Source organism: Tenrec ecaudatus, chromosome 13 (assembly GCF_050624435.1).
Source record: "Tenrec ecaudatus isolate mTenEca1 chromosome 13, mTenEca1.hap1, whole genome shotgun sequence".
Classification (NCBI taxonomy): domain Eukaryota; kingdom Metazoa; phylum Chordata; class Mammalia; order Afrosoricida; family Tenrecidae; genus Tenrec; species Tenrec ecaudatus.
Window position 1 is genome coordinate 8,456,825 of NC_134542.1, and position 24,728 is coordinate 8,481,552.

At 46.8% G+C, this 24,728-nt stretch overlaps 1 protein-coding gene and 1 pseudogene across 2 annotated transcripts in view; both read left to right on the top strand.

Annotated features, from left to right (window-relative positions):
• Window positions 1-24,728, top strand: part of SP110 (SP110 nuclear body protein) — a 56,119-nt gene that overhangs the window by 376 nt on the left and 31,015 nt on the right. For both annotated transcript variants that reach the window (XM_075528885.1, XM_075528886.1), the window contains exons 2-6: window positions 14,353-14,500; window positions 18,373-18,541; window positions 21,446-21,529; window positions 22,865-22,948; window positions 24,378-24,455. In XM_075528885.1, coding sequence (XP_075385000.1) covers window positions 14,354-14,500; window positions 18,373-18,541; window positions 21,446-21,529; window positions 22,865-22,948; window positions 24,378-24,455 — 562 coding nt within the window. In that variant the 5' untranslated portion in view covers window position 14,353. The remainder of the gene's footprint in view (window positions 1-14,352; window positions 14,501-18,372; window positions 18,542-21,445; window positions 21,530-22,864; window positions 22,949-24,377; window positions 24,456-24,728) is intronic.
• LOC142425044 (U2 spliceosomal RNA) lies at window positions 12,125-12,286 on the top strand (annotated as a pseudogene).

A 24,728-nucleotide genomic window follows, 5' to 3' on the forward strand; every position in this document is an offset into this window, starting at 1 on the left:
GCCTCAGGAGAGGACGCCTGAGAAGGCAGGGGCAGCTGTCACACAGAGTCACCCAGCAGGCTCAGCCTGATTTCTTCCTTCCTTCCTTCCTTCCTTTCTGTCTTGTAAATACATCATTTGACTGGGGGATCTTACAGCTCTTATAAAAATCCATTGTATGAAGCCTATTTGTACATATGTTGCCAACATCATTTTCAAAACCTTTTCTTTCTATTTGAGCCCTTGGTATCAGCTCCTCGTTTTTCTTCTTCTTCTTCCACGACCCATGTGAACTCTTGACAATTTATAACTTATTTATAAATTTTAAATTTATTCAAATTTATAAAAGATGAAAAATTTATTTTCATATCTAAACCGCCCATAGTCACCATTCACCTACTTTTCTGTTGTTCGTTCCCCTTGTGTGGGGTGGGGGGCCTGTAGGTGAATCATAAATCATTGCTATCTGTTTCCTCTTTCTCCCCCTCTCCCTATACCTTCCCGCTACTGGTATTGCTACTCCCATTATTGGTCTTGAGGGATTTGTTTGCCCTGGATTCCGTCTGCCCAGAGCTCTTACCTGTACCAGAGCTCTTACCTGTCTACCCAGATTTGTAAGATGAAACAGGGCTCATGATAGTGAAGGGGGTGGGAGAGGAAGCATTAAAGAACTAGAGGAATGTTGCTTGTTTCATCGGTGCTAACATTGCACCCTGGCTGGCTCGTCCCTTCCTTGTGACCCTTCTTCGATGCAATGTCCCATTGTCTACAAATGGGCTTTGAGTCTCCAGTCCAACCTACTCTTGTCCACATTAAAATGGTTGTTTGTTTTGGGTTTTCTGCTATCTGATCCTGTAGACACCTCATGGGTTGCTGTGCTTCTTCCATGTGGGCTCTGTTGCTTCCCCACTAGGTGGCTGCTTGTTTAACTTCAAGCCTTCAAGACTCCAGATGCTATATGTTTTAATAGCCGGGCACCATAAGTTTTCTTGACCACATTTGATTATGCACCCATTTTGTCCCAGCGATCCTGGGAAGGGAGCATCCTGGAATGCCAGGTTATTAGAACAAAATGTTCTTGTGTTGATGGAGGGCTTAAGTAGAGGCCCAATGTCCATCTGCTACCTTGATACTTAACATATAGATATAAGAACATAGATCTATATCTCTATCTTTGTATATTAATATATTTACATATATGCATGCCTATGTTTATACCTCTATAAATGTCTTTTGCCTCCTGGTTCTTTCGCTACTTTCTGTTACTTTCCTCTTGTCTCTCTCTCATGTTTGGTCTTCATTTGGCTCTCTGTACTTCCTGTTGGTTGCCCTGCGCTTGATCAAACCCCACCAGGCATTCTACGCCCTCCATTCTAGACCTGTTGTTCCCTTGTGTCTGGATTTGTTGTCGGCCTGGTTTCTGGGCCTCTTGGTCGCTGCTGGCCTGCTGCTGAGTGCCAGAGGGAGTGGGAGGTCGGGGGACCAGGAATCCAGGCAAGGACATGTCATTCCTTCGCCGGCGTGTCATGAACTCGCTGCATAGTTTCGGTAAGCACATGCATGATGGTTTCCTGGTGGCCCGTGGGCTGGGAGGGACCCTGAGGTGGGGTGTTCCTCCATCCGGCTGCAGGCGGGGGAGTCCTGCTTACACGGACACCAGCGGGGTCTGGGATTGTTCTTTTTTTTTAAGTGGTTGATTTTATTACTAAAGTGAAGTTAAACACAAAAGTTGTACATGAAGCTTTCACTTCCATGTGACAATTCCATAAGAATCTTGGATTTCTTAGCATTTATTTCCTGAAAAAGCAACCAATATAATTTGAATTTCAATTCTTTGTGAAAAATTGGGTATATAACTATAAAGAGCTACCTTTCTTTTAAAATTACTTTTTTTAAAATTTTATTTTTATTATTATTTTTTTATTTTAACAATTTATTGGGGCTCATACAATTCTTTTCACAGTTCATACATATACATACATCAATTGTATAAAGCACATCTGTACAGTCTTTGCCCTAATCATTTTTTTCTCTTTTCTTCTTTTACATTTTATTAGGGACTCAAACAACTCTTACCACAATCCATACATATACATACATCAATTGTACAAAGCACATCCATACATTCCCTGCCCCAATCATTCTCAAGGCATTGGCTCTCCACTTAAGCCCCTTGCATCAGGTCCTCTTTTTTTCCCCCCCCCTCCCTCTCCATTCCCCCCTCCCTCATGTGCCCTTGGTAATTTATACCTTGTTATTTTGTCATATCTTGCCCTATCCGGAGTCTCCCTTCCCCCCTTCTCTGATGTCCCTCTCCCAGGGAAGAGGTCACATGTGGATCCTTGTAATCAGTTCCCCCTTTCCAACCCACTCACCCTCCACTCTCCCAGCATCGCCCCTCACACCCTTGGTCCTGAAGGTATCATCCACCCTGGATTCCCTGTACCTCCAACCCTCATATGTACCAGTGTACAGCCTCTGTCCTATCCAGCCCTGCAAGGTAGAATTCGGATCATGGTAGTTGGGGGGAGGAAGCATCCAGGATCTGGGGGAAAGCTGTGTTCTTCATCGATACTACCTCACACCCTAATTAACCCATGTCCTCTCCTAAACCCCTCTATGAGGGGATCTCCATTGGCCGACACTTGGGCCTTGGGTCTCCACTCTGCACTTCCCCCTTTATTTAATATGATATATATATACATATACACATACATATATACATATACACATATATACACATACATACACACACTTATATCTTTTTTTTTTTTGCATGATGCCTTATATCTGGTCCCTTGGGCACCTCGTGATCGCACTGGCCGGTGTGCTTCTTCCATGTGGGCTTATTTGCTTCTGAGCAAGATGGCCGCTTGTTCACCTTCAAGCCTTTAAGACCCCAGACACTATCTCTTTTGATAGCCGGGCACCATCAGCTTTCTTCACCACATTTGCTTATGCACCCATTTGTCTTCAGCGATCCTATCATGGAGGTGTGCAGTCAATGATATGATTTTTTGTTCTTTGATGCCTGGTAACTGATCCCTTTGGGACCACTCGATCACACAGGCTGGTGTGTTCTTCCATGTGGACTTTGTTGCTTCTGAGCTAGATGGCCGCTTGTTTATCTTCAAGCCTTTAAGACCCCAGTCACTATCTCTTTTGATAGCCGGGCACCATCAGCTTTCTTCACCACATTTACTTGTTCACCCACTTTGGCTCCAACCGTTGTGTCGGGAGAGTGAGCATCATAGAGTTCCAATTTAATAAAAGAAGGTATTCATGCATAGAGGGAGTGTTTGAGTAGAGGCCCAAGGTCCTTCCGCCACCTTAATACTTGACCTATAAATATAGACACATAGATCTACTTCCCCATCCTCCTATATATATTTGCATGTACATGTCTTTGTCTAGACCTCCATGAATGCCCTTTGACTCCTAGCTCTTTCCTCCATCTCCCTTGACCTTCCTCCTGCCCTACTACCATGCTTCATCGCCACCTGGGCTAGAGTATACCTCTTCTCTAAGCAACCTTACCCTTGATCATTTCCCACCAGGCCTGCCACTCCCCCTTCTCTACCATTTGGGGTCCCATGTCTTTCCCTTGTCCCTGGGTTTGTTAACACCACTTCCGTACCCCCCCTACTCCCCCACCCCAAGTCCCCCCGGAACTGTCGGTCCCGTTGTTTTTCATCCAGATAGTTCATCCAGCCTGTCCTATTCAGACAGACCTGTGGAGTCACTAACATGCACAAAAACTAGACAGAGGAACGCAAAGCAACAGTATACAACCAGACAACAAAACAACAAAAACAAACCACTGAAAAAGAACAGAACAAAACAGTTCACAAGAGAAAAGCTTGTAGTTAGTTCAGGGATCGTTTGCTGGCCCTTAGGAGCGTTTTCCAGTCCAGTCTGTTGGGGCACCATGCCCTGGCCCCAAAGTCCACTTTCAGCATTCCCTGGGGACCTTGCCACTCCATTCCCTTGCTGTTCCGCTGCACTCCCCCAGTGATTTGCCTTGGTGTGGTGGGATCAGGTCAGGTGCAATGCCCACACTGTGTCTCTGGTGCTGTCCCCTGTATCGCCCTTAGTCCCTGAGGGGCATCATGTCTCATAGTAGGGCCAGCCATGTTGTTCTCTCTGTGGACTGGCTGCTCTACTCAGGAACATCATCATCACGGCCTGGTGGGCCAGGCTGTGCTCCACTCTCTCCTCCTGCCCCTTCATCTGCTCCCGTGTGCTCTGATCAAATATGTCCATCTCCCATAGCTGCAGAGTCAATGTCGTCCTTTGGAACAAATTCTTTTCGGGGGAGGGGCAGGAATCCACTTAATTTATGGTGCTGGGGCCAGCCTCCCAGACCTCTCCACCGGTTCCCTCCTCCACGCCGGGATATTGCATTCACACCTTGCGACACTGGGTTGAAGTTTGGTCCCACTTTCCCTGTGGAGATATAAACCATACCCTCCCCTTGGGTGGATTAATGCCCCATTTCTGTTATGCTGATTGTACTTACCTCAGGGTCTCATGTTGTACCTGTCCCTTTGGGTCTGGCTTACCTTGCTTAACATAATTCCTTCCAGCTCTTCCCATGAAATAACGTGTTTCATGTGCTCATTGGTGCTTTTCAGTGCTGCATAATACTCCATTGTGTGTATGTGCCAAAGTTTGCTAATCCACTCGTCTATCGATGGAAACTTAGGCTGTTTCCAAGTCTTTGCTATTGTGAATTGTGCCGCAATAAACATTGGAGCGCATATGACTGGTTGTGTTTTATTTGCTGCTTCAACCGGGTATATGCCCAGTAGAGGGATGGCTGGGTCGTAAGGTAGATCAATTTCCATTTTCTTTAGGTATCGCCAGATTGCTTTCCACAGTGTCTGTACAAATCTGCACGACCACCAGCAGTGGAGGAGGGTTCCTACTTCACCACAGCCCCTCCAACACTTGTTGCTCTCTGATTTACTGATCTGGGCTAGCCTCAGGGGTGTTAGGTGGTATCTCATGGTTGTTTTGATTTGCATTTCTCTTATGGCAAGGGACTTCGAGCACTTTCTCATATATTTATTGGCCATATTGATCTCCTCTCTAGTGAAAGTTCTTCTCATTTCTTTTGCCCACTTCCTTAGGGGGTTAACTGTTTTCCTCTTTTTGCAGGTCATGATGGTGTTGTAGATTTTAGTAATGAGCCCTTTGTCTGACGTGTCATTACTAAAAATCTTCTCCCAGTCTGTGGGTTGCCTTGTCACCCTCTTGGCAAAGTCTTTCGAGGTGCACAGGTGTTTTATTCTTATTAGATCCCATTTGTCGATTTCCAGATCACCTGTGTGTGTCCCCTTCCCTGTTGCAGTGAGCCTATGTGCTCCCTGGGCCAGTGCTCTGAGATTAGACCCGATTCCCTCCTTAATGGTCCTGATGGTTTGGGGTTTGACTTCTAGATCTGCGATCCACCTTGAGTGTATTCTTGTGCATGGGGTGAGGTAGACGTCTTGTTTCAACTTTCTACATGTGGATATCCATTGTTTCCAGCACCACTTATTAAAGAGGGCATCTGCTTCCCACTTGACGTTTTTGGGACCCTTGTCGAAGATCAGTTGTCTATATGCTGATGATTTTACTCCTGGGCTTTCTATTCTTTTCCACTGGTCTGAGTGTCTATCATTGTGCCAGTACCATGCTGTTTTGACCACTGTAGCTGTGTAGTAGGCATTAAAATCAGGTAGGGCGAGTCCTCCAATTGTGTCCTTCTTCTTGAGGAGTTCTCTGCTAATTCTGGGTTTCTTCCCTCTCCATATGAAGTTGGTGGTCAGTTTTTCCAATTCTTTGAAGAAGGTTGATGGTAATTGGATTGGTATAGCATTGAACTTGTAGAGTGCTTTAGGAAGAACTGTCATCTTTACTATGTTCAGCCTACCTAACCATGAGCAGGGGAGCTTCATCCATTTGTGAAGGTCACTTTTGGTTTCCTGTAATAGGGTTTTATAATTATGCTTATAAAGGTCTTTAGTATTTTTTGTTAAGTATATTCCTAGGTATTTCAGTTTGTTCTTGGCTACTGTGAAGGGTACTTCCCTCTTAATCGCCTCTTCCATGGCCCTGTCCGATGTGTATAGAAACCCTACCGACTTCTGTTTATTGATCTTGTATCCTGCTACTCTTCCATATTCCTCTATTGCTGTAAGTATTCCAACTGTGGAGTTTTGGGGGTCTTCAATGTATAGGATCATGTCATCTGCAAATAACGATAGTTTCACCTCCTCCTCTCCCAACTGGATCCCTTTGATGTCCTTCCGCTGTCTTATGTTGTTAGCCAGAACCTCCAAAACGATATTGAATAGAAGAGGGGACAGGGGGCATCCTTGTCTTGTACCCTTTTTCAGTGGTATTGTTCTTGTCTTTTCTCCATTGACTATGATGTTGGCTGTTGGTCTTTCATAGATAGCTTGTATGAGCTTGAGGAACTTACCTTCCAATCCTATCATCATGAGTGTTTTGATTAGGAATGGATGCTGGATGTTGTCAAATGCTTTTTCTGCATCTATGGATATTATCATATGGTTTTTATCCTTTTTCTTCTCGATGTGGTGTATGATATTGATGGATTTTCGGATGTTAAACCATCCCTGCATCGCTGGGATGAATCCTACTTGGTCGTGGTGAGTGATATGTTTGATGTTCCTTTGTATTCTATTGGCCAATATTTTGTTAAGGATTTTTGCATCTATGTTCATTAGAGATAGTGGTCTATAATTCTCTACACCTGTGGGGTCTTTTCCCTGTTTGGGTATCAAAGTAATGCTGGCTTCGTAAAATGAGTTTGGGAGCTTGCCGTTCTTTTCTATGTTATGGAATACTTTGTGGAGGATCGGTGTCAGCTCTTCCCTGAATGTTTGGTAAAATTCTGCTGTGTAGCCATCTGGCCCTGGGGCCTTTTTCCTTGGTAGGTTTTCGATGACACTCTCTATTTCTTCCTTCGCTATGGGTTTGTTGAGGTTCTTGATCTCTGTCTCAGATAATCTAGGGATAGATTGATTTTCTAAATATTTATCCATGTCTTCCAGGTTTCTGAATTCATTAGAATACAAACCTTCATAGTACTTTGTGATTATCCTTTTTATCTCATTGGGGTCTGTTGTTATTGCCCCCGATTCATCCCTCATCCTGGCTATTGATGATTGTTCCTTTCTATCTTTGGTAAGCTTTGCCAGGGGAGTGTCAATTTTATTAATTCGTTCATAAAACCAGCTTCTAGTTGCGTTAATCCTTTGCATTGTTCTTTTGTCTTCCCACTGGTTTAACTCGGCCCTGATTTTTATTATTTCTTTTCTCTTGCTATTGGAGGGGTAGTTCTGTTGACTCTGTTCTAGTTGTTGGAGGTTTTGTGTTAACATATCTGTCATACACCTTTCTTCTTTTTTCATGTATGCATTCAGTGATATCAAGCTACCTCTGATAACTGCCTTTGCAGTGTCCCATAAGTTTTGATATGTTGTATGCTCGTTCTCATTAGTTTCTAGAAATTTCCTAATATCCTCTCTGATCTGGACCTTAACCCATTCATGTCGCAGGAGATCGTTGTTTATTCTCCAATTGGTGGCCCTTGCTTTTCTGGGTGCCCTCCTATTAATCTCCAGCTTTATGGCATGGTGGTCTGAGAAAGACGTCTGGATAATATCTATGTGTTTGAATTTACTCAGGCTGGCCTTGTGCCCCAGCATGTGATCTATTCTTGAGAAAGATCCGTGTGGATTGGAGAAGAATGTGAAACCTTTTGCTTTTGGATGAAAGGCTCTATAGATGTCTATCAGGCCCTGTTGCCTAATTACATTGTTTAGCTCTCTGGCCTCTTTGCTGAGCTTCTTTCCCTGTGACCTGTCTTTCTCTGATAGTGGAGTGTTGAAGTCCCCCACTATTATTGTTGTTTCCGTGATTTCTTCTGTCATTTTTTTAATAGTTTGTTTGACGAAATTTGCCGCACCATTATTAGGTGCGTAAATATTCAGTATGCTAAGTGCTTCCTGGTTTACTGAGCCTTTGAGCATTATGTAATGTCCCTCTTTGTCTCTTTTTATGTTTTGGATCTTGAGATCCATTTTGTCGGAGATTAAGAGAGCCACTCCTGCCTTCTTGGAGTTACCATTTGCTTGGTAAACTTTCTGCCAGCCCTTTATTCTCAGCATATGCTTGTCTGCTTGCTTAAGGTGTGTCTCTTGCAGGCAGCAGATTGATGGGTTATGTTTTCTAATCCAATCCTCCAGCCTCTTTCTTTTAACATATGAATTGAGCCCATTTGTATTCAGAGTGATTATTACAATCTCTGGCTTCATGGTTGCCATATTCTGTTTTGTGTTTTGGGTCTTTGCCTATCTTCCTTCATATCAGTGTACTGCGTTTGAGTGGAGGGTTTCTATCCTGTCCTCTGTTCCATCTGAGACCGTGTTGTCCTGGTACGTGTTGCTGGCATGTTGGCTTCTAGATGGAGATGGGCTATATGGTGGTCTCCTGGTGGTTCTAGTTGGAGCTTGATCTTCTGGCCATAGTGAGTCAGCCAGTATGTTCTGCAGGGTCGGGTGACTTGCAGTATATTTTTTGAGTTCTTCCTTGTCCTGGAAGACCCTTATCTTACCCTCTATCTTAATGGATAACTTGGCAGGGTATAGGATTCTGGGGGAGGCATTTTTATCTTTCAGTTTTTGGAAGATGTTGCTCCATTCTCTCCTCCTCTTCATGGTTTCTGCTGATAAGTCTGAGCATATTCTTACCTGCGCTCCTTTGTATGTGACTGTCTTCCTTTCTCTTGATGCTCGTAGAATTTTCTCTTTTTCCTCTAAGTTGGATAATTTTACAATTATATGTCTTGGCGTGTTCTTCTTGGTGTTTAGCTTAGCCGGCGTCCTCTCTGCTTCCTGTATGAGAGTCGGATTCTCCTTTGTTAGGTTGGGGAAATTTTCTTCCAGGAATTCCTTTGCTATCTTGGCGGTTGATTTGTGTGTTATGTTGTGTTCCGGTAGACCGATTATTCGAACATTATTCCTCTTCATAGCATCTGTCATTGATCTCAGGCTGTCTTCTGTTTCTTTAATTTTCCTATCTGATTGTTTTTCTCGCTTGCTTCGTTTGGTTTGAGCGTCCTCGAGTTCACTGATACGGTTCTCAGCCTCCTCAAGCCTAGTTATAGCTTCTGTGACCTTTTGTGTGGCCTCTGCTACCTCCTCTGTTAGTTTCTGCAGTTCCTTTTGGTGGATAGTATTCATCCCCTCTATTGTGGACTTCATCCCCTCTATTGTGCATTTCATCCCTTCTATCGTTGCATCCTTATTTTGGTTTGCTTCTCTTAGCTCCTGTATTACTGCAAGCAGAGTTCTGAAGATTTCCTTTTGTGGCTGATCTATATCTGTTTCTTCTATGAGTGACGTTAGGTCTGTTAAAGTGCCTCGTTTCTCTGATTTTTTTGTTGGGAGTGATGTGGTCTGTTGATTTTTCCTTGATCCTTTAATAGGCCCCATGCTTCTGGGAGACAGGAGTAACCTTATTGTGTGGAGGCTCAGGCCACTGTGCCGTCTCCTGGGGTGGCTTGGGCGGGCTGCAGCAGGCTTAGGGCTGGCACTGGTGGCCCAACAGGACCCCAGGTGGTGAGAGCTGGCTGGAGCTCACTGACGGCTCCTCAGGGACTGCAAAGCCGAGACCCAGGCTCCACTGCAGGTGGAATGTTTGATCTGCCTGGGCTGTGAGCGGGCGCGGGGAGGCCCCTCGGACAGCTGCGCAGACAGGGAACAATGGTGTTCGCTCTCCACCCTGCTCTGAGCTCAGAACCCCGCGGACCTTAGTGGCTTGGCGCGAAACCGCAGGGGGTAATGGCGCCGGCAAAGGAGGCTTGGCGCGAAACCGCAGGGGGCAATGGCGCCCTTCCTCAGCTCAGGCTCAGAGTCGTGGCTGCCGGGGTCCCCGCAGCACCCTGGGGAGGGCACCTACTCTTGTGCCTTGCGCAGGGAGGGGCCCTTGGTGGGCAGACCCAGCAGCGCGGGCTGCGGCGCTCCGCGGAAGCTCAGGGTCCGGGACAGGCGCGGGTTGGGCTATGGCTCCTGTTGGCGGGAAGTGCTCAGCTCAGGGTCCCCGCCAGGAGTGGAGCTGGCGCTAGGCTGCCAGGGGCTGGCGGGGGCGGGCAGGGGTGGGAGGCCGGCGCACGGAGGGCAGGTGGAGAGGTCCGCGGCAGCGGTGCGGGTGGATGGTCCCCCGTGGGGGTCGCCAGACAACCCGCGGGTCCGCTCCCCTGAGCTTGGATGAATGGAGGGAGGGACGTGGGCCCGAGGGCAGATCGCTGCCCTGCGGGGAGAGGGGAACTGCGGGAGACGAAAGCTTCTCTCCCAGTGGGGATCTGCGAGTGGGGAGTGGGCTGCTGGAGTAGGGGAGCGTGACCTGCTGCGCCTGTCTAGGCAGGGCAGGCAAGCGGCTCTGGGCTGGCGTCCCATTTGGGGATGGAGCCTAGGCCGGTCGCCAGTGAGCTCACGGCAGCTTAGTGGCCAGAGATGTCCCACTAGTCCGGTCTTCTTTCACCTAGACCCCTGCTCAGGACAAATACGTGGGGTAGGACTGGGGTGCTGTCCCAGGGGGATATTTCACTCACCAGACTCTTACTATTCAGCTACTTGGTCGCCAATCCCGCTTTGTTTGGAGGAGCTCTCAGAGTATGCTGGTGTCCCTGTCGGCCATCTTCCCCAGGACTCTGGGATTGTTCTTATAACGGTCTGTCTTACCCAATTTACTAAGCAGGCTTGCTGTCGCGTTGTCTTTGCCTTCCTCTGGAGTTCACAGATGAACCAGCTGACACCCTGTCATGCTGATTGACTGATCAGTCCGTTCGCTGGTGATACTTCTTACCTTCTTTCCCACTTGGATGCTTGTCTTTTCTTTATTGCTCTGAAAGGTTTCTGTCCATCAGACGAGCTGTGCCTTGGCTCTCTGAGATGCAGCCTTGAGGAACGTAGTAGAATTAGCTGTAGACAGACAGTCCCTGCTGTGCGCGGAGCATCTCGGGCCGTCACTTGCCCTCTCTGTGCCTGGGTCCGTCCCTGGGTCTTTCCAGTCAGGGAGGGCGGCGGTGGCTCAGCGGTGGAACTGTCGCCTGCCAGGGAGCAGAGTCAGGCTGATTCCCAGGCACAGCCCCGTCCCCCTCACCCCCACATCAGTGTGCTTCTGTTGCTATGATGCTGATCAGGTTTAGAGGAACTTCCAGATTGCGATCAACTAGGAAGAAAGGCCTGGCGAGCTCCTTATGAGATCAGCCAGTGAAACTATGGTCACAGGAGTGTGATTTGCAGGCTGTCGTGGGAACGGAGCGAGAGCAGGCAGGCCGTGGCATTCTTTCCCACTGCGCACACGGAGGCCAGGTTCCGGCTGCGCACTGAAGGAGCGCTATGGCTGGCCCGCGGAGAGAGTTCTCAGGAGGCGCAGTATCACCAGTGGGATTAAGAGCTGCAGACAGGTAGGGGGTTCTGCCTGCTGTTTGCCCTCTCAGCACCACATTCTGCAATGTTGTGTGTTAAAAACATCAGTCTTCTCTTCCCATCACTCCAGCTCATAGAGTCATTCCCAGGAAGTCCCAGCGAGGTGATCCGTTGTCCCCAGGTGCTTCCGTACAGGGAACGTTGGTCTGGCTGGGATCTGTGGTTGTTAGGAAGTCAGGTTGCCCTGGTGGAGGAGTGAATTATGGATGAGCTGCTAACTGAAAGATCGGCAGTCCCACACTACCAAAGGCTCTGCTGAGAAAGATGGGGCTTTCTACGCCCTTACAGAGTTACAGTCATGGAAACCCACAGGGACCATTCTACCATCTCCTGTAGATGTGCGAGGATTCTGCATCGACTCAGGGGAAGTGAGTTCCCATGGAGTCGGGGTAGGATCTCAGGTGACTTCTCTCCCTCATCAGCCTGACAGGGGGCCGGGTGGTGCAGTGGTTAAGAGTGCTGGGCTGCTAACCAAACGGCTGGTGGTTTAACCCCACGATCCACTCTGCAGGAGACGAACGTGTAAGAAGTCTCCTTCCACACACCTTTACAGTCTTGGGAATCCGATGGGACATTTCTACTCTGCCCTATAGGGTCGGAATGATGCAATGAGTTAGAACTAAAAACCATTGAATAAAATTGCTTCTCGGCCTTTTGGCTAAGATCAAGTGTAGTAAAAAACATTGACGGTGATTTTTTGCGGGGTGGGAGGTGTTGGTAGTCAAGAATCCTGACAGCAGTGCTGAACTATTGCTGTTCTTCTCCTCTAAGATGTCTTATACTAACATCATCTACAATTTTGTGTCTATGTCTTAGATATATATTACGTCTCTGCCTGGTTCCTGTTCGTTTTGATCCCTGTCTCCTGATTGGAAGGTTAAAACTGCGCGGTGCAATTACCATGACTTTACAAACCTGTTGGAATTGTGCCCAAGGGTCGTGCCAACTCTTCGAGTGCTCGCTGCCAACTGGTGGATGGGCAGTGCCAATGTCCCAAGCGGTGCAGAATTAAGGGCTGGTGTTCTCAGTTCCCCCCAAACTAGCCATTAAAATGATAGAGCACAATTCTGTTCTGATGCACATGGGGTCACGGTGAGTCGTAATGAGTTCTGTGGTAAGTGGTTTGGTGTGGTAATTTTTTGGAATATGTTTACGCCAAGCCTCCCTCATTATCTTTGTTTTTTCTCCTGCCTTTCCCCCCCCCTGATTTTTAATTCCTTAAGTAGACTGTTCGAATTGGCAACCCACAGGTTTCCAAGGGTCACTAGACTGAGGCTAAAATGGAAGTCAGTTTCAGAGTCATAATTCTAGGACCTGTTCTTGGTCTACTCTCTTCAGCCAGGACTTTCAGACCCATCCCACGGCCCCAAGTTGTCTCACAACTACTCATGTTCTCACTACGATCATCCAAATCCTCTTCCCGATGAAGTTCAGTGTCACCTCACTCTTGGAGCCTTCTAGGCCAACTCTGTATGAAGAGATAAAGATGAAATAATCTGGCAATGTTGTGCTTTAAATGCTGGTGTGATTCATCATCTTCAAGTTGACGCTGAGTCACTTCTTCTTGGCATGTGTTCATTCTCAGCTCAGAGGGTCTCCAACTCTGCTTACCTCCACAGTGGTGTGGATGGTAGGTGTCTCCCCCATCTGTTCTCTAGCTTCCAGAACTTTCTCACAGTGTTTAGACCCCAGATAGCATCCTTTCTTGTTCCCCAGTGCAGCTCAGTGCAAGCCTCCTGACAGACAAGCTTGCTCAGTCTGGTCTAGGGATCCAATCTTTGAAATTAGTCGTTCGTTGCACTTTTAATGTTCTCTTTGACACTAAATACATTTGGAAAATTGAGATTTGTGTCTGTTCACTTGGTTTTCCTTTAAAATAAAACGCTTCAGGTGGTTGAGTCTTTTGGTAGTTGTTGTATTTTCTTGGTAATTGTCAGAGAATGTCTTTTGTGAATTTTATGCCTATTCCAACTTGCTGATATTTTTTATTGTCCATGATCTATTTTCATAAATGATACCTCAGCGTGGAAAAGGGTACACAATCTGTTTCAAGGCACGAAACGGACACAGACTACATATAAAATATGCCATCCTTCCTAACCGTGTCTGCTGTATCGTTCATGCTTTTATTACAGTTGTCAAAGTGTGTGGGGCCCTGATGGTGCTGTGGGGAAATGGTTGGGCTGTGAAACCCAAGGTCAGCAGTTTGAAAGCATCAGCCACTCTGAAGAAGCAAGATTAATCTCATAAATATTCAGAGTCTCCAAAACATTGTACCCAGTGGCTATGAGCTGGAATTGATTTGATGGCAATAGGAGAATTATGTATCAAAGACTGTGGATGGTCTACAAATTTCTTTACCTGTGATCAGGTCTCTCCCTAACATTTTTTTTTTTAGACCCATAGAGGACAGGTTTCAGTAGAGTCTCCAGAGTTAGACAACTAGAAAGAAAGACCTGGCCATCTACTTTTGAAAATGTGTTCATGAAGACCCTTTGGAACAGAATGGAATGGTGTCTGCTGTTTGTGAAAATGGTGCGAACCAGGCAGTGCTTCGCGTGTTGTCCGTGGGGTTACCAGGGGTTGGAGCGACGTTAACAGCACTTGGTGGTAACAACCACAGAATTTTAATATTGGCCTTCAGTTTGCCAGCAGCCCTTTGGGTCTTGGCTTCCTCTGGTAGGCCATTCTCAGCCCACGGCTCTTCAGAGTTCTCATTCTTTTAGGCAGAGGCTACTTTGGGGACATTTAAAGGATGCTGTTTGGTACCAGCTTGCTTATCTCTAAAAGCCCGTTCAACACAGACGAGAGTGCCCCGCCCTCCGCAGTCTTCGCTCCTCTGTTCACCTCACATCTCTCTCCACAGGATGTTCCCTGTGACCAAGGCCTTGAAAGAGGCCCTTCTTCAACACTTCCTAGGCCTGAAGCTGGAGATCGCCTATGCCATACACAAGCCGTTTCCATTTTTTGAGAGCCTCAGAGACAAGTCCCTCATCACCGAGAGAATGTACATGGTGAGCGATGCTGACCCCTGCCCTGGGGCAGCCCGGCCCCTGCAAAGCGTGCCCTACCAGCGAGGTCTCAACCCACAGACCAACAGGACTGGGGAGTCCGGAAGGCCCAATCCAGGCACACTTATCATCCTCATCCCAGATGTGGCTGGTTGGGCAAGAGGGAACCACAGGGTTCTTCACAACTCCCCTCTCCCCACTGAAGAGTTCGTCATTCATAATCAATTTTGATGTGATACAAAACCAGTCTGGGAAACTATGCTGCCTTGGGTCAAACTGGCACGCTGTCCATATAATTTTGTTTTTAAAAGATTTCATGGCCTCAGGCCCAGCTAAGAGCTGGTATTGATATAAGGACTCAGCCTTGGCCTGGTTACCCCCAACTCCCTTCTCTAGCCAGATGCCATTCCTCATGACTCTCGTTCTTGTCCCTTGTACACCCTAATATTGTCCTCTGCAATACTTCTCACAACTGTCCTCCCAGATTACAAGGATCCTATGCACAATCGAATGACTGATGCTCCCAACATATATATCTTTACAGTGCAGACAGCATCATCTGTCTCCGGTAGCACACCTGGTGGGTGCTAGCCACTGACCTTGTGACTGGTTAACAGTCCATTGGGTAACCATTACACCACTAGGGCTTCAGGGGTCCTTAATACTTCTGCCCTATTAGGTCCAATCATTGTAACATCATGGCCAAGTGTGGTGTCTGGTACACAATAAAGGTGATCAAGGTCTATGTTAGCCTGGGTACATTAGAGAAATAAATCCACAGAATCTCATATGTATAAGAGAGAGTTTTATATAAAGGTTAAGTGCACATCAAGAAAACATCCCAACTCAGTGCTGCCCAAGCCCATAAGTCCAGCATTAGCCCATATGTCTGACACCAATCCACAAAGTCCTCCTCCATCTCACAAAACAGATGCAATGATGACGACTGCAGGAGGAAAGTCAAATCAGTGAACGTGTAAGCATCTCAGCGCTGGCAGGGGTCTCCACACGGCTGCTCCAGTATCCAGGGCTGCCTCAGGGTAGCTCCATGTGGCTTCTCCTCCCAAATATCTTCCAGGAAGTGAGCCTTGTCAACCGAAGCAGAGAACTGGCTAAGGCAGCTGCACCCTGGTCTGATCATCACAAAGCAAGAGACCAGAGAACTAGAAAGGCAAGGCTCACTGAGCCATTTATCTCTCCGCCCTTCAATTAGCCCCACATGTATTTGTTGGCCTGGTTGGCACAATAATCCTCAGGGTGACCGAGGATTAAATTATGACCTAGGACTATAGAATTCTAGATTTTAGAGGTAGGACGGTATAGTTATGTATATTGCTTGACTTGCCAGCTAAAGGCAAAGTGTTTCTGCTGATCCTTTGAAACATGGATGGAGGAAAAGGCATTAGCCAGACCAACAGTGGCATAGATGGAGACGTTCTCATTTCTCAATCAGTGAAACCACATCTGAAACAGCAGCTGTAATTGGAGTCACACCTGGTTACGGTTGCTGCAACCCATTCATTCGCCAAGATCCATCTGTTTTTCGTACACTCCAAGTAGGCAAGTTAAACTGGAATGTGCTGGGAATCACCAGTCCTGCATGTTCAAAACCTGACAGTGGCATGAGCTTCTGTAATTCGGACAAGGATGCAGTGTTGCTCTTGGTTTATGATTTCCCAGGTAGACGCAGCTCTGATGGCTTCCACTTGGCTTTTCTTAGCATAGTAGCGCTTCCTCCCCCTGCCAGGAAGTCAGTGGGGAGGTTCCGTCCGGTGTTGAGTACGTCTGTGCCAACTATGCCACCTGAAACTTGGGAAATCAGCACAGGATGAGTTTGGGAACACTGTGACACAGACCAGACCTATGACTCCATTAGAGATCCAATTCATTCTCAATCAATGCCTTCACTTTAATTTCAGATAATCCTATTGCAGGATGAGAATCCATTGGTGTCTAAGTTAGCCACTCTTCTCTAAGTCTCTGGACTCGCTTAGCTTTCATTTTTTGACTGCAAGTCATTTCATGACTGCAAGAAATGAGGTTTCTTTCAAGACACAATGCAGCATTGAGGCTTTTATGCAGTGCTTGAGCTGTGACCCTGAGCTCATGGCTTCCTTTCGCCACTTCGTCTAGTGAAAGCAGGACCAACCAACCATTCTCCCTGTGTGTCTCGGGTGGGAAGAAGTGCTAAAAGGCACCGGATACACAGCTGCTGAGAGCCTCGTTTCCCACAAATATGTGATCCAGTGGTGGTGACTTTGATGTCTTTCTATTGCCACATGACACTATGGACTAGCAGTACACTCTTCCTGATTGGAATTAAAGGCATCGTTTGTTTAAGTCTAGCAGGACATCAGAATCAAAGCAGAAAATTAATTCTGAAGATAAACCTCACCCCCTTCTAGAACCATTCCAAGTACCAAATGTCTTAGGTTGGGTTCTCTAGAACAAAACCAGTAACATTGTGGTTAACAAAATATAGATCCTTCTAAATCTGTGTTGTAATCTTTCAAAGAATGTATACAGATAGAGTCAGACTCTACCCTCAACGTTGCATTGTGCATGTGTACTAGTTAATAGAGCTTAGAAATTTTTTCATTGTCTTACCTGTAGAGCTTCTATATTGTTTGTCATGGTGGTGTAGTATTTAAATGCTCCAATTTACTTAACCAATCCTGTGGTGGACATTAAAATAATGCAAACAATATCATAAAGAATATCCTGATAGACATACTTTTAGATGCTTATGGAAGTAAGTTGTAGGAGAAATTCCTAGCAGTGGGTTTTACATCCACTGATTGCGGGATTTGAATTTATATAGATGTATGTTTTCATATGGCTTTCCAAAAAAGGCTACATCCATTTCTGTACCCACCCCAAATAGATGTGTTTGCCTCTGAATGAATGAACAAACATACTAAAGAGCACACGAACTATGCACGAAGCCTGTGTTAAGCCCCCTGGAATTGAAATGAGGCACATGAGCCTCTGGTCATGAAGAGCTTACAGTTACACACAGAGGTGTGCAGAGGGAGGGTAAGGAGTGGTAAGATGGACCATTGGTCGACTACATAGTGGATATGCATTGGGCTGTTGGCTGCAAGGTCAGAAGTTTGAAACCACCAGCTGCTCCTCAGGAGAAAGACGAGGCTCTCTGCTCCTGTAGAGTGACAGTCTCAGAAATTATCAAGGGCAGTTCTAAGAACCCTGTCCTAACGCGCCCCTATGAGTTGGCAATCAACTCGATGGCAGTGAGTTTGTTTTCTGTTCTGCTTTGTTGTTTTCTTTAAATGAGACTAAGACTAGCATACGCGTATTACTAAGAGGACTCAGTTGCAGCCAGCCACTGATTGCAGAGACACATTCAAATAGATCAAGATGACTCATCTGTAGTTCCAAAACACAATCGCCATGACTGCCTAAGCTGACCTCTCTGCCTTGAATCCTTTTATAGAAGTTTTGATCGAAAGGTCATTAATCACAGTGGGCACCACCCAATTCCTGGAGGCTATGAGTCACACACTCTGTATCCTTCTATTCCTGATTCTCTTTCTTGCTAAAGGAGAAGATAGGTCAATGATCTTCCGCTTGCAAGCTTTTGCAGCCCTGGGTCTACCTACCCAAGAGGTAGAAGACAGGAGCAGTAATAAGTCATTAACTGGGATGTTTTGTGAAACCATGTACTGAAACCTGCATTCCAAGACACCAGCTCCCAGGAGGTGTTTGTTTGTACATAAACAGCCTCATGAGGTACATGTTGAAAATGAAAAATGGGGAATAGCTTTCTGACAAATTAGGGTATCATAAATGTAAAAATACTCTCAATCCAATTTCACAATTATTTATAATAAATAATCCTTCTTTCTGATTTTAAGGAATCCCTGGAGGCCTGTCAAAACTTGGTCCCGGTATCCAGAGTGGTGCACAACATTCTCACCCAAATGGAACGAACATTTGACCTGTCACTTCTGATGGCCTTGTTCAGCCCAATTAACCTGCGTGAATACCCCAACCTAATGAAGAGTTTCAGGAGCTTCAAGCGCGGTAATGAGACTTGGCCAATGCTTTGGGGGGTGCAGATGCATGCGAGGTACTGCTATGTGAAAGGCTTAGCTTGTTTTCACTTTGGTGCACTATGCACCCCAAATTCCCACGCTTTGGGAAGCTGTGGGCCAGACTCTCACACAGGTGTGGCAGGAAGCATGACCCATGGCTGCCACTGACATGACTCTCTGATGAACCTCCATCAGACACAAATGCTCTGTTTTATCTGCTCCTGAATTTGGGGGAATTGTGCAGCGTAAACGATGACGGGTCTCTATGGAATACATCAGATGACAGAGAGACTCCTGTGCAATACAAAGGTGCAGACACCGGGCCTGACAGCAGGACAAGGAGAGCCAGAGAGGCAGCGATGTGGATCTGGATGAACCATAATAGGCGTCATTTCTTTGTGTGCTTACTGTGTGCCAGGCATTATGCCAAGCACTGCCTGCGCTCATCATGTGCCTTCAAACCATGAAACCAGCCTGTGACGTTGCTACTCTTGCCATTTACAGATCAGGAAATTAGATCCCTAAGGGAACTTCCCAGGGCTGTCTGTCTGTGGAGTGACAGAGCCAGGAGACCTGATCGGGTCTCCCCGTGCCAGAGCCCAAGGTGTTAGCTACTTCCTGAATAAGGAGGAGTTGGGAGCCAGATGGCAAGCCTGAAGGCAGGAAGACAGCTAGCTGGAGAGGAAGAGGGGGCGCGGGGACAGGAGGAGAGGGCGTGAGAAAGGAATCACTGGGCATGAAGTCAGTGCAGCTGTTGAGAAAGAGCGAGATAAATAAGGGAGTAGGAAAGAGTCATGGCAGAACTGGGAAGGAAGAGGAAGGGAGAAGAGAGAAATCATTTTACATTTGAGGAAAAGTACCTTAGCCAAGTCGTGTGGTTCAAATTTCTGACATTCTCTTCAGTGGTCCATCACCATTCCTTGAGCAAAAGGGGCAGCAATAGAATGAAAAATCAATGACCCCAGTTCTACGCTCCTGGGGGAGAGAAGATCAAAATCCAGGCCTCCATTCTGTTTGAAGCTGTGTGGGGAGAATCCCCCTGCTCCAGATTTGTGATTCTGAGTCCGCAGCATCTCTAAGAGCCCAGTCTGTGCCTATGAAGGGTGGGGTAGAGTCAGAACAATCCTAATGAAAGTCCCAGCTGACCCAGACAAAGGAAACACCAATGGCTCACATCTACTCCAGGACCTGCAAACACAGCTACCACCCCTCCCCCCACTCTCACTGATCTACCGGCTCATGGAGGGATAGCCAGCCAAAGGCATGCATTGCAGCAAAGCAATGACCTCCTGGGTGTGTTAGTCTGAATAGACTAGAGAAACAAATACATAGACACTCGTATGGGTATAAGAAAGAGCCTTATATACAAGAGTAACTGTACATTAAGAAAACATCCCAGCTCAGTCCAGATCAAGTTCTTAAGTCCAAGATTAGCCCATATCTCCAAAACCAATCTATAAATTCCTCTCCAGATGCACGAAACACATGCAATGATGCTGAATGCAAGATCACAGGCCAGTGGGTGGGAAGTGAGTCCAGTGGCATTGTAAGCATCGCAGCCCTGGCAGGGGTCTCCACATGGTTTCTCCAGGTCAAGGGTTCTAGCTGCATCAGGGTAGGCGGCGTCTCCTCAGGGATGCCTCACAAGGAGTCAGCCTTGTCAGTAGAGAGTCTCCAAGGAAGTGAGCAGAGAGAGCATGTGTCTCAGTCTCCCAGGAGGAAATACAGGAGGTCTCAGAATTCTCAGGAGAAGCCATGCCCACACAGAGGCCTCATTGGCTATGACCCAATTGACAGACTAGACTCCACCCCTTCACTCTTAATCCTCTCAAGTCCCAAATTGACACCAGAGCATGCAACACTACACTGGGCAAACCACCCAATTCTCTGGCCTTGCCCTGGCTCTCCCTAAATTCATCCAGGAAGAAAGGATCTTCCCAGGTGAGAGACAGACCATGTACAAGACCTGTGTCTCCCTACTTAGGATTCCTAGACACCCAGGGCCCTGTTGTCATACTAGTTTGCTCTGTCCCACGTATTCGTTTCCATGCTCAATCCTTCCCAGAAAGATTCTGCTCACTGCCAGGAGCCCTGAGTGAGTCCCAGGGCCCAGAACAGTGCTTCAAACTACTTGAGTCTCCTAGGGCTTCTGTAACAAGTATCATCACCTGGTAGCTTGAGATAACATAAATAATGCTCTCACAGGGCTTGGGGTGAGCATCCTGAATCCAGGGTCTTCAGCAACATGCTCTTTCTGACTCTAGAGCAGCAGTTCTCAACCTGTGGGTCACCACCCCTTTGGGGGTTGAATGGCCCTTTCACAGGGGGGCCCGAGTCATAACAGTAGAAAAATTACAGTTATAGAGTAGCAACAAAAATGTTTTTATGGTTGGGGGGGGGAGTCAACACGACAAGAGGAACTGTATGAAAGGGTAGTGGCATTAGGAAGGTTGAGAACCACTGCTCTAGAGGAAGGTCCTGCCCTGTCTCTCATAGCATCTGGTAGGCACCTGAGCTCCTGGGCTTGTAGATACATCAGTCCAATCTCTGCCTCCATCCTCACCTAATGCCTTTGCTTTGTGGGTTTCTCTGTGTCTTTTCTCTCTTTTCATAAAGACACCGGCCTTATTGGCTACTGTGCCCACCCTACTCAAACCTGATCTGTTAACTACCTACATCTGCAAAGACCCTCATCTAAATGAGTTTACATTCAGAAGTTCAGACGGTAGGGCTTCAGCATACTGTCGTGGGGAACACAATTCAACCCTGCCTGGGTGACACCAACCCCTTGCCCTGGGGTCTTACAGTGTCTGCTTCCCTGGGTAGTTTACCGTCACCCTCTCTCTGCTCCCCACTCCCTGTGACCTGATGCTACTGTTCCTCCTCTTCTCAGTGGCCAGTGCCAACTTAGCATCTAAAACCCATGATGGAGAAGACTCACAAGCGCTGTCCAGACTTCCGCCTGGCCCCGTGCAAGGTAATGCTCACTGAGGCTCACTCACCTTCGCTCACGAGGGCTGTGAAGGCCGAGCTCCCACCTGACAGCCTAGAGCCCTGTGCAAGAAGCTAGCAAAGAAAACTGGGTGACACTGAGGGAGAGCAAGGAAGATGGAGCCAGGTCACCCACTCAGGGCCGAGCAGGCTGTCAGGGCGTCTGCCATGGTCAGTGTGATGCTGTGCTGTCCAGAGCACCAGTCACCACGGAGCTGATTCCAACTCATGGCGACCCGTGAGTGTCAGAGCAGAACTGCTCCGTAGACCGTGTGGTGCCTGTTTCTCAGAAGTAGACTGCTACTTTTCCAGGCACTTCGAGGTGGTCTCAAACCTCCAACCCTTTAGAGATCCAATGTCCCAAGAAATCACTTCCACCAACGATGGCTTGCGCTGGTCAAGCAGCTCTGTCAAAATGCAAGCCAACCAATGATCACATACTCTCTTTAGAGTTAAAAAATAACATATGGCTCTTATTTTGATAAGTTGCTCGCACCCCACCTTGAGTCCTTTCTGTTCAACGTTAGTATTATTATATGGCTTGTATTCTATGAGCAAAATTATTGAAATTCCGTCAATTCTCATTATTCATTCATTCCATATGTGTGAGCTTTCCTACTAGCTAACATGTCTGTGTCATCCACACATCCCCATCCCAGCATTTCCCGGTCATTTACATACCTGTGCAGAGCAGCTGAAACTTTGAGTTGCCCGGTGCATATGTTCCCAACTGAGCCCGAGCAAGGCTGTTTGGCTAATTGAGTGTTCATTGAGAACTTACAGAATTTACTGCCAAGGACAAGAATCCATGCGATGAGAATTAGAAATGACAAATATTTTAAAGGTTTAGCTTCTAAAATTCGGTCACTTGTCACCCTGCCCCAAAAGCACTATTATAAAAGAGTTTTGTTATATTATATATAACATTGGTTCATTATTCATCACTGTCAAGAAAATGATATCCTAAATTCTAAGCCCCCAAGTAGGGAGAGTGGGATCATGAAGGATCCTCATCTCTCCAACACACATTAAGCAGGAAAAAAAACAGAGTCAAGACGCTAACAACAATGAAAAGCTCCTGAGTCTCGTTTTTCCAAAGAAAATAAAACAAAACAAAAACAAATAATGTTAACAGAATTCATAAGTAACTATTTAAAAGTAAATGATCGATCGCTCCTCATTCCGTCTTGTTATTGTCTCAGGTTAATTGGCCCGTCAGTCAGTCCTCTTATCACGTCAGAAGAGCATGTCCTCTCTCTTCTCGCTCTGCTCCCTGGTTGCTGATCCTGGGATTCGTTATGATTATCCTTTCTCTTCTCAGGATCCAGTAGCAACCAAACCTTCCAAATAAAAGATAAAGAAGATTGGCAAGATCTGCCCTCGGCTTCCCCAGGCCCCGTGCAAGGTAATTTGGGTTTGAATGAGTTAAGTTCATCTGTTTTCATGTCTGGGATCTTTGTGGGACAGGTCTCGCCTCCCCCGCTGTCCACCATCATGTTGGCCCAGCTTCTGGTGGCCCCTCCAATAGTCCAGGAGTTTGAATAGGCAGGAGAACTAAGCCTCTGAGTGGAGGCGAATTCCCTAAGGAGGGAAAGGGTATGGAGTCTAGAGGAGGTTGACCTGGAGGAGGCACTGATGACCAGGGACAGGAGCCCAGACGGCCTCTGTGTGTGGACTCCACATGCCAGTGAGGTGCCTGGGAAGGGGGAGCATTCACCTTTCACGGTGGGTTTTGCCTGGAACCCAAAGAGAAGGCCATGCCATTGAGTCAGGACAGAACTGTGTTTATTCAGCTACTGAGGCTCCTTTGAGACAATGCTTTCAAAATGCAAAGCAAACCTGAGAAATCACTGTGTGTCCCCAGTAATGACTGGGTGGCACAGAATAGGGGATCCCCCATCCTCTTCTCCATCCAGACTCCAGGTACACTCACTTTCCTCTTCAGTCATTTCTAGATCATTTGGGTTTTCAAAGGCAGATATGACTAAAGCTATCAGAAGAACAATAATTCATGTTTTTCTCAAAGATCCACTGCCCAGTGACCTGCTCCCAAGCAGCCTGGCATTGGAAATGGCTCACAGCATCTGCTAAACAAGAGGACCGTGGCAGCCTTACATGATAGCAAATGGGCCTTTATTAGTTACAGCTTTAAGTCTTCCCGCCTTTCTTAGTACCAAGCAGAACTTAGTATATATTCGCTGTGACCCCAACCCCTGTGAGTTATAGGGCAGAGCTGTGCTCCACAAGGGCTTTCTTGGCTGTAATTTTCCCAGAAACAGATCATGAAGCCTCTTATTTTCCCTGAACACCTCTGGGAGAGGTGTTAAGCTCAAACATGTATGTAAGCTTTAGATTAGTAGGTGAGAACAAATTGTTTGCACCCCCAGGCTCCCTTCCCCGTATCTTCATGCACTCCTGGAGCCCATGAATATGCAAAGAACGCGGCCTCCTTCTCTAGCTCCCACGATGAACTAGTCCCAGACAGAGCGTTACAGAATACACACAGACATGTCCCGGTGGCATGTACTGATCCTAGGGCTAAAGTATTCCTCTTCGTGGTAGCTGTGAGAATCCAGCATCACCTGGCCTTCCAGCTTCAACCCTGAGCAAGCGCTAGCAAGAGCCCTGTTCTCCTCTGCTATAGAAGAAGGGTAACTTCTTAACGTAGAACCATGCCTGGTAACTAGCTATCAGCACAGTTGGATAAGCTCCCCCGTGGAGCCAAGAAGCCTTCTGGACGGACTGATTTCCAGGCCTGCACCCATCTGCTTCTTCATGATTTTCCCCAGGACATTCTCATCACTTCTGATCCCAATTCTTTTTTATTTTGGCAGTGGTAAAGGAAGATTCTCCTGAACCGAATGTCCCCGAGGAGACTCCAAAGATAACTGACACCCCTCCAACCCAGGAAGGTGAGGGTTATCTTTCTCATAAAGTTGCTTTGTTTCTTTAATTCTCTACTCTCTGCATCTTCTTCACGTACTTTCATGAAAGTTATGGGGAAGCCAGGCAGCCTGTGTGACTCTAGGAATGTGCTCCCATCGAAAGAGGTGTTTTTCTGATGTCCTTTTGTTGCCGTTGTCTGCCTTGGACTCACCTCCCACTCAGGGGGACCTTTGTATAACAGAAGAAAGTGTTACCTGGTTGTGCAGGTACCTTTGCGTTCATTGTTATGACCATTGTGC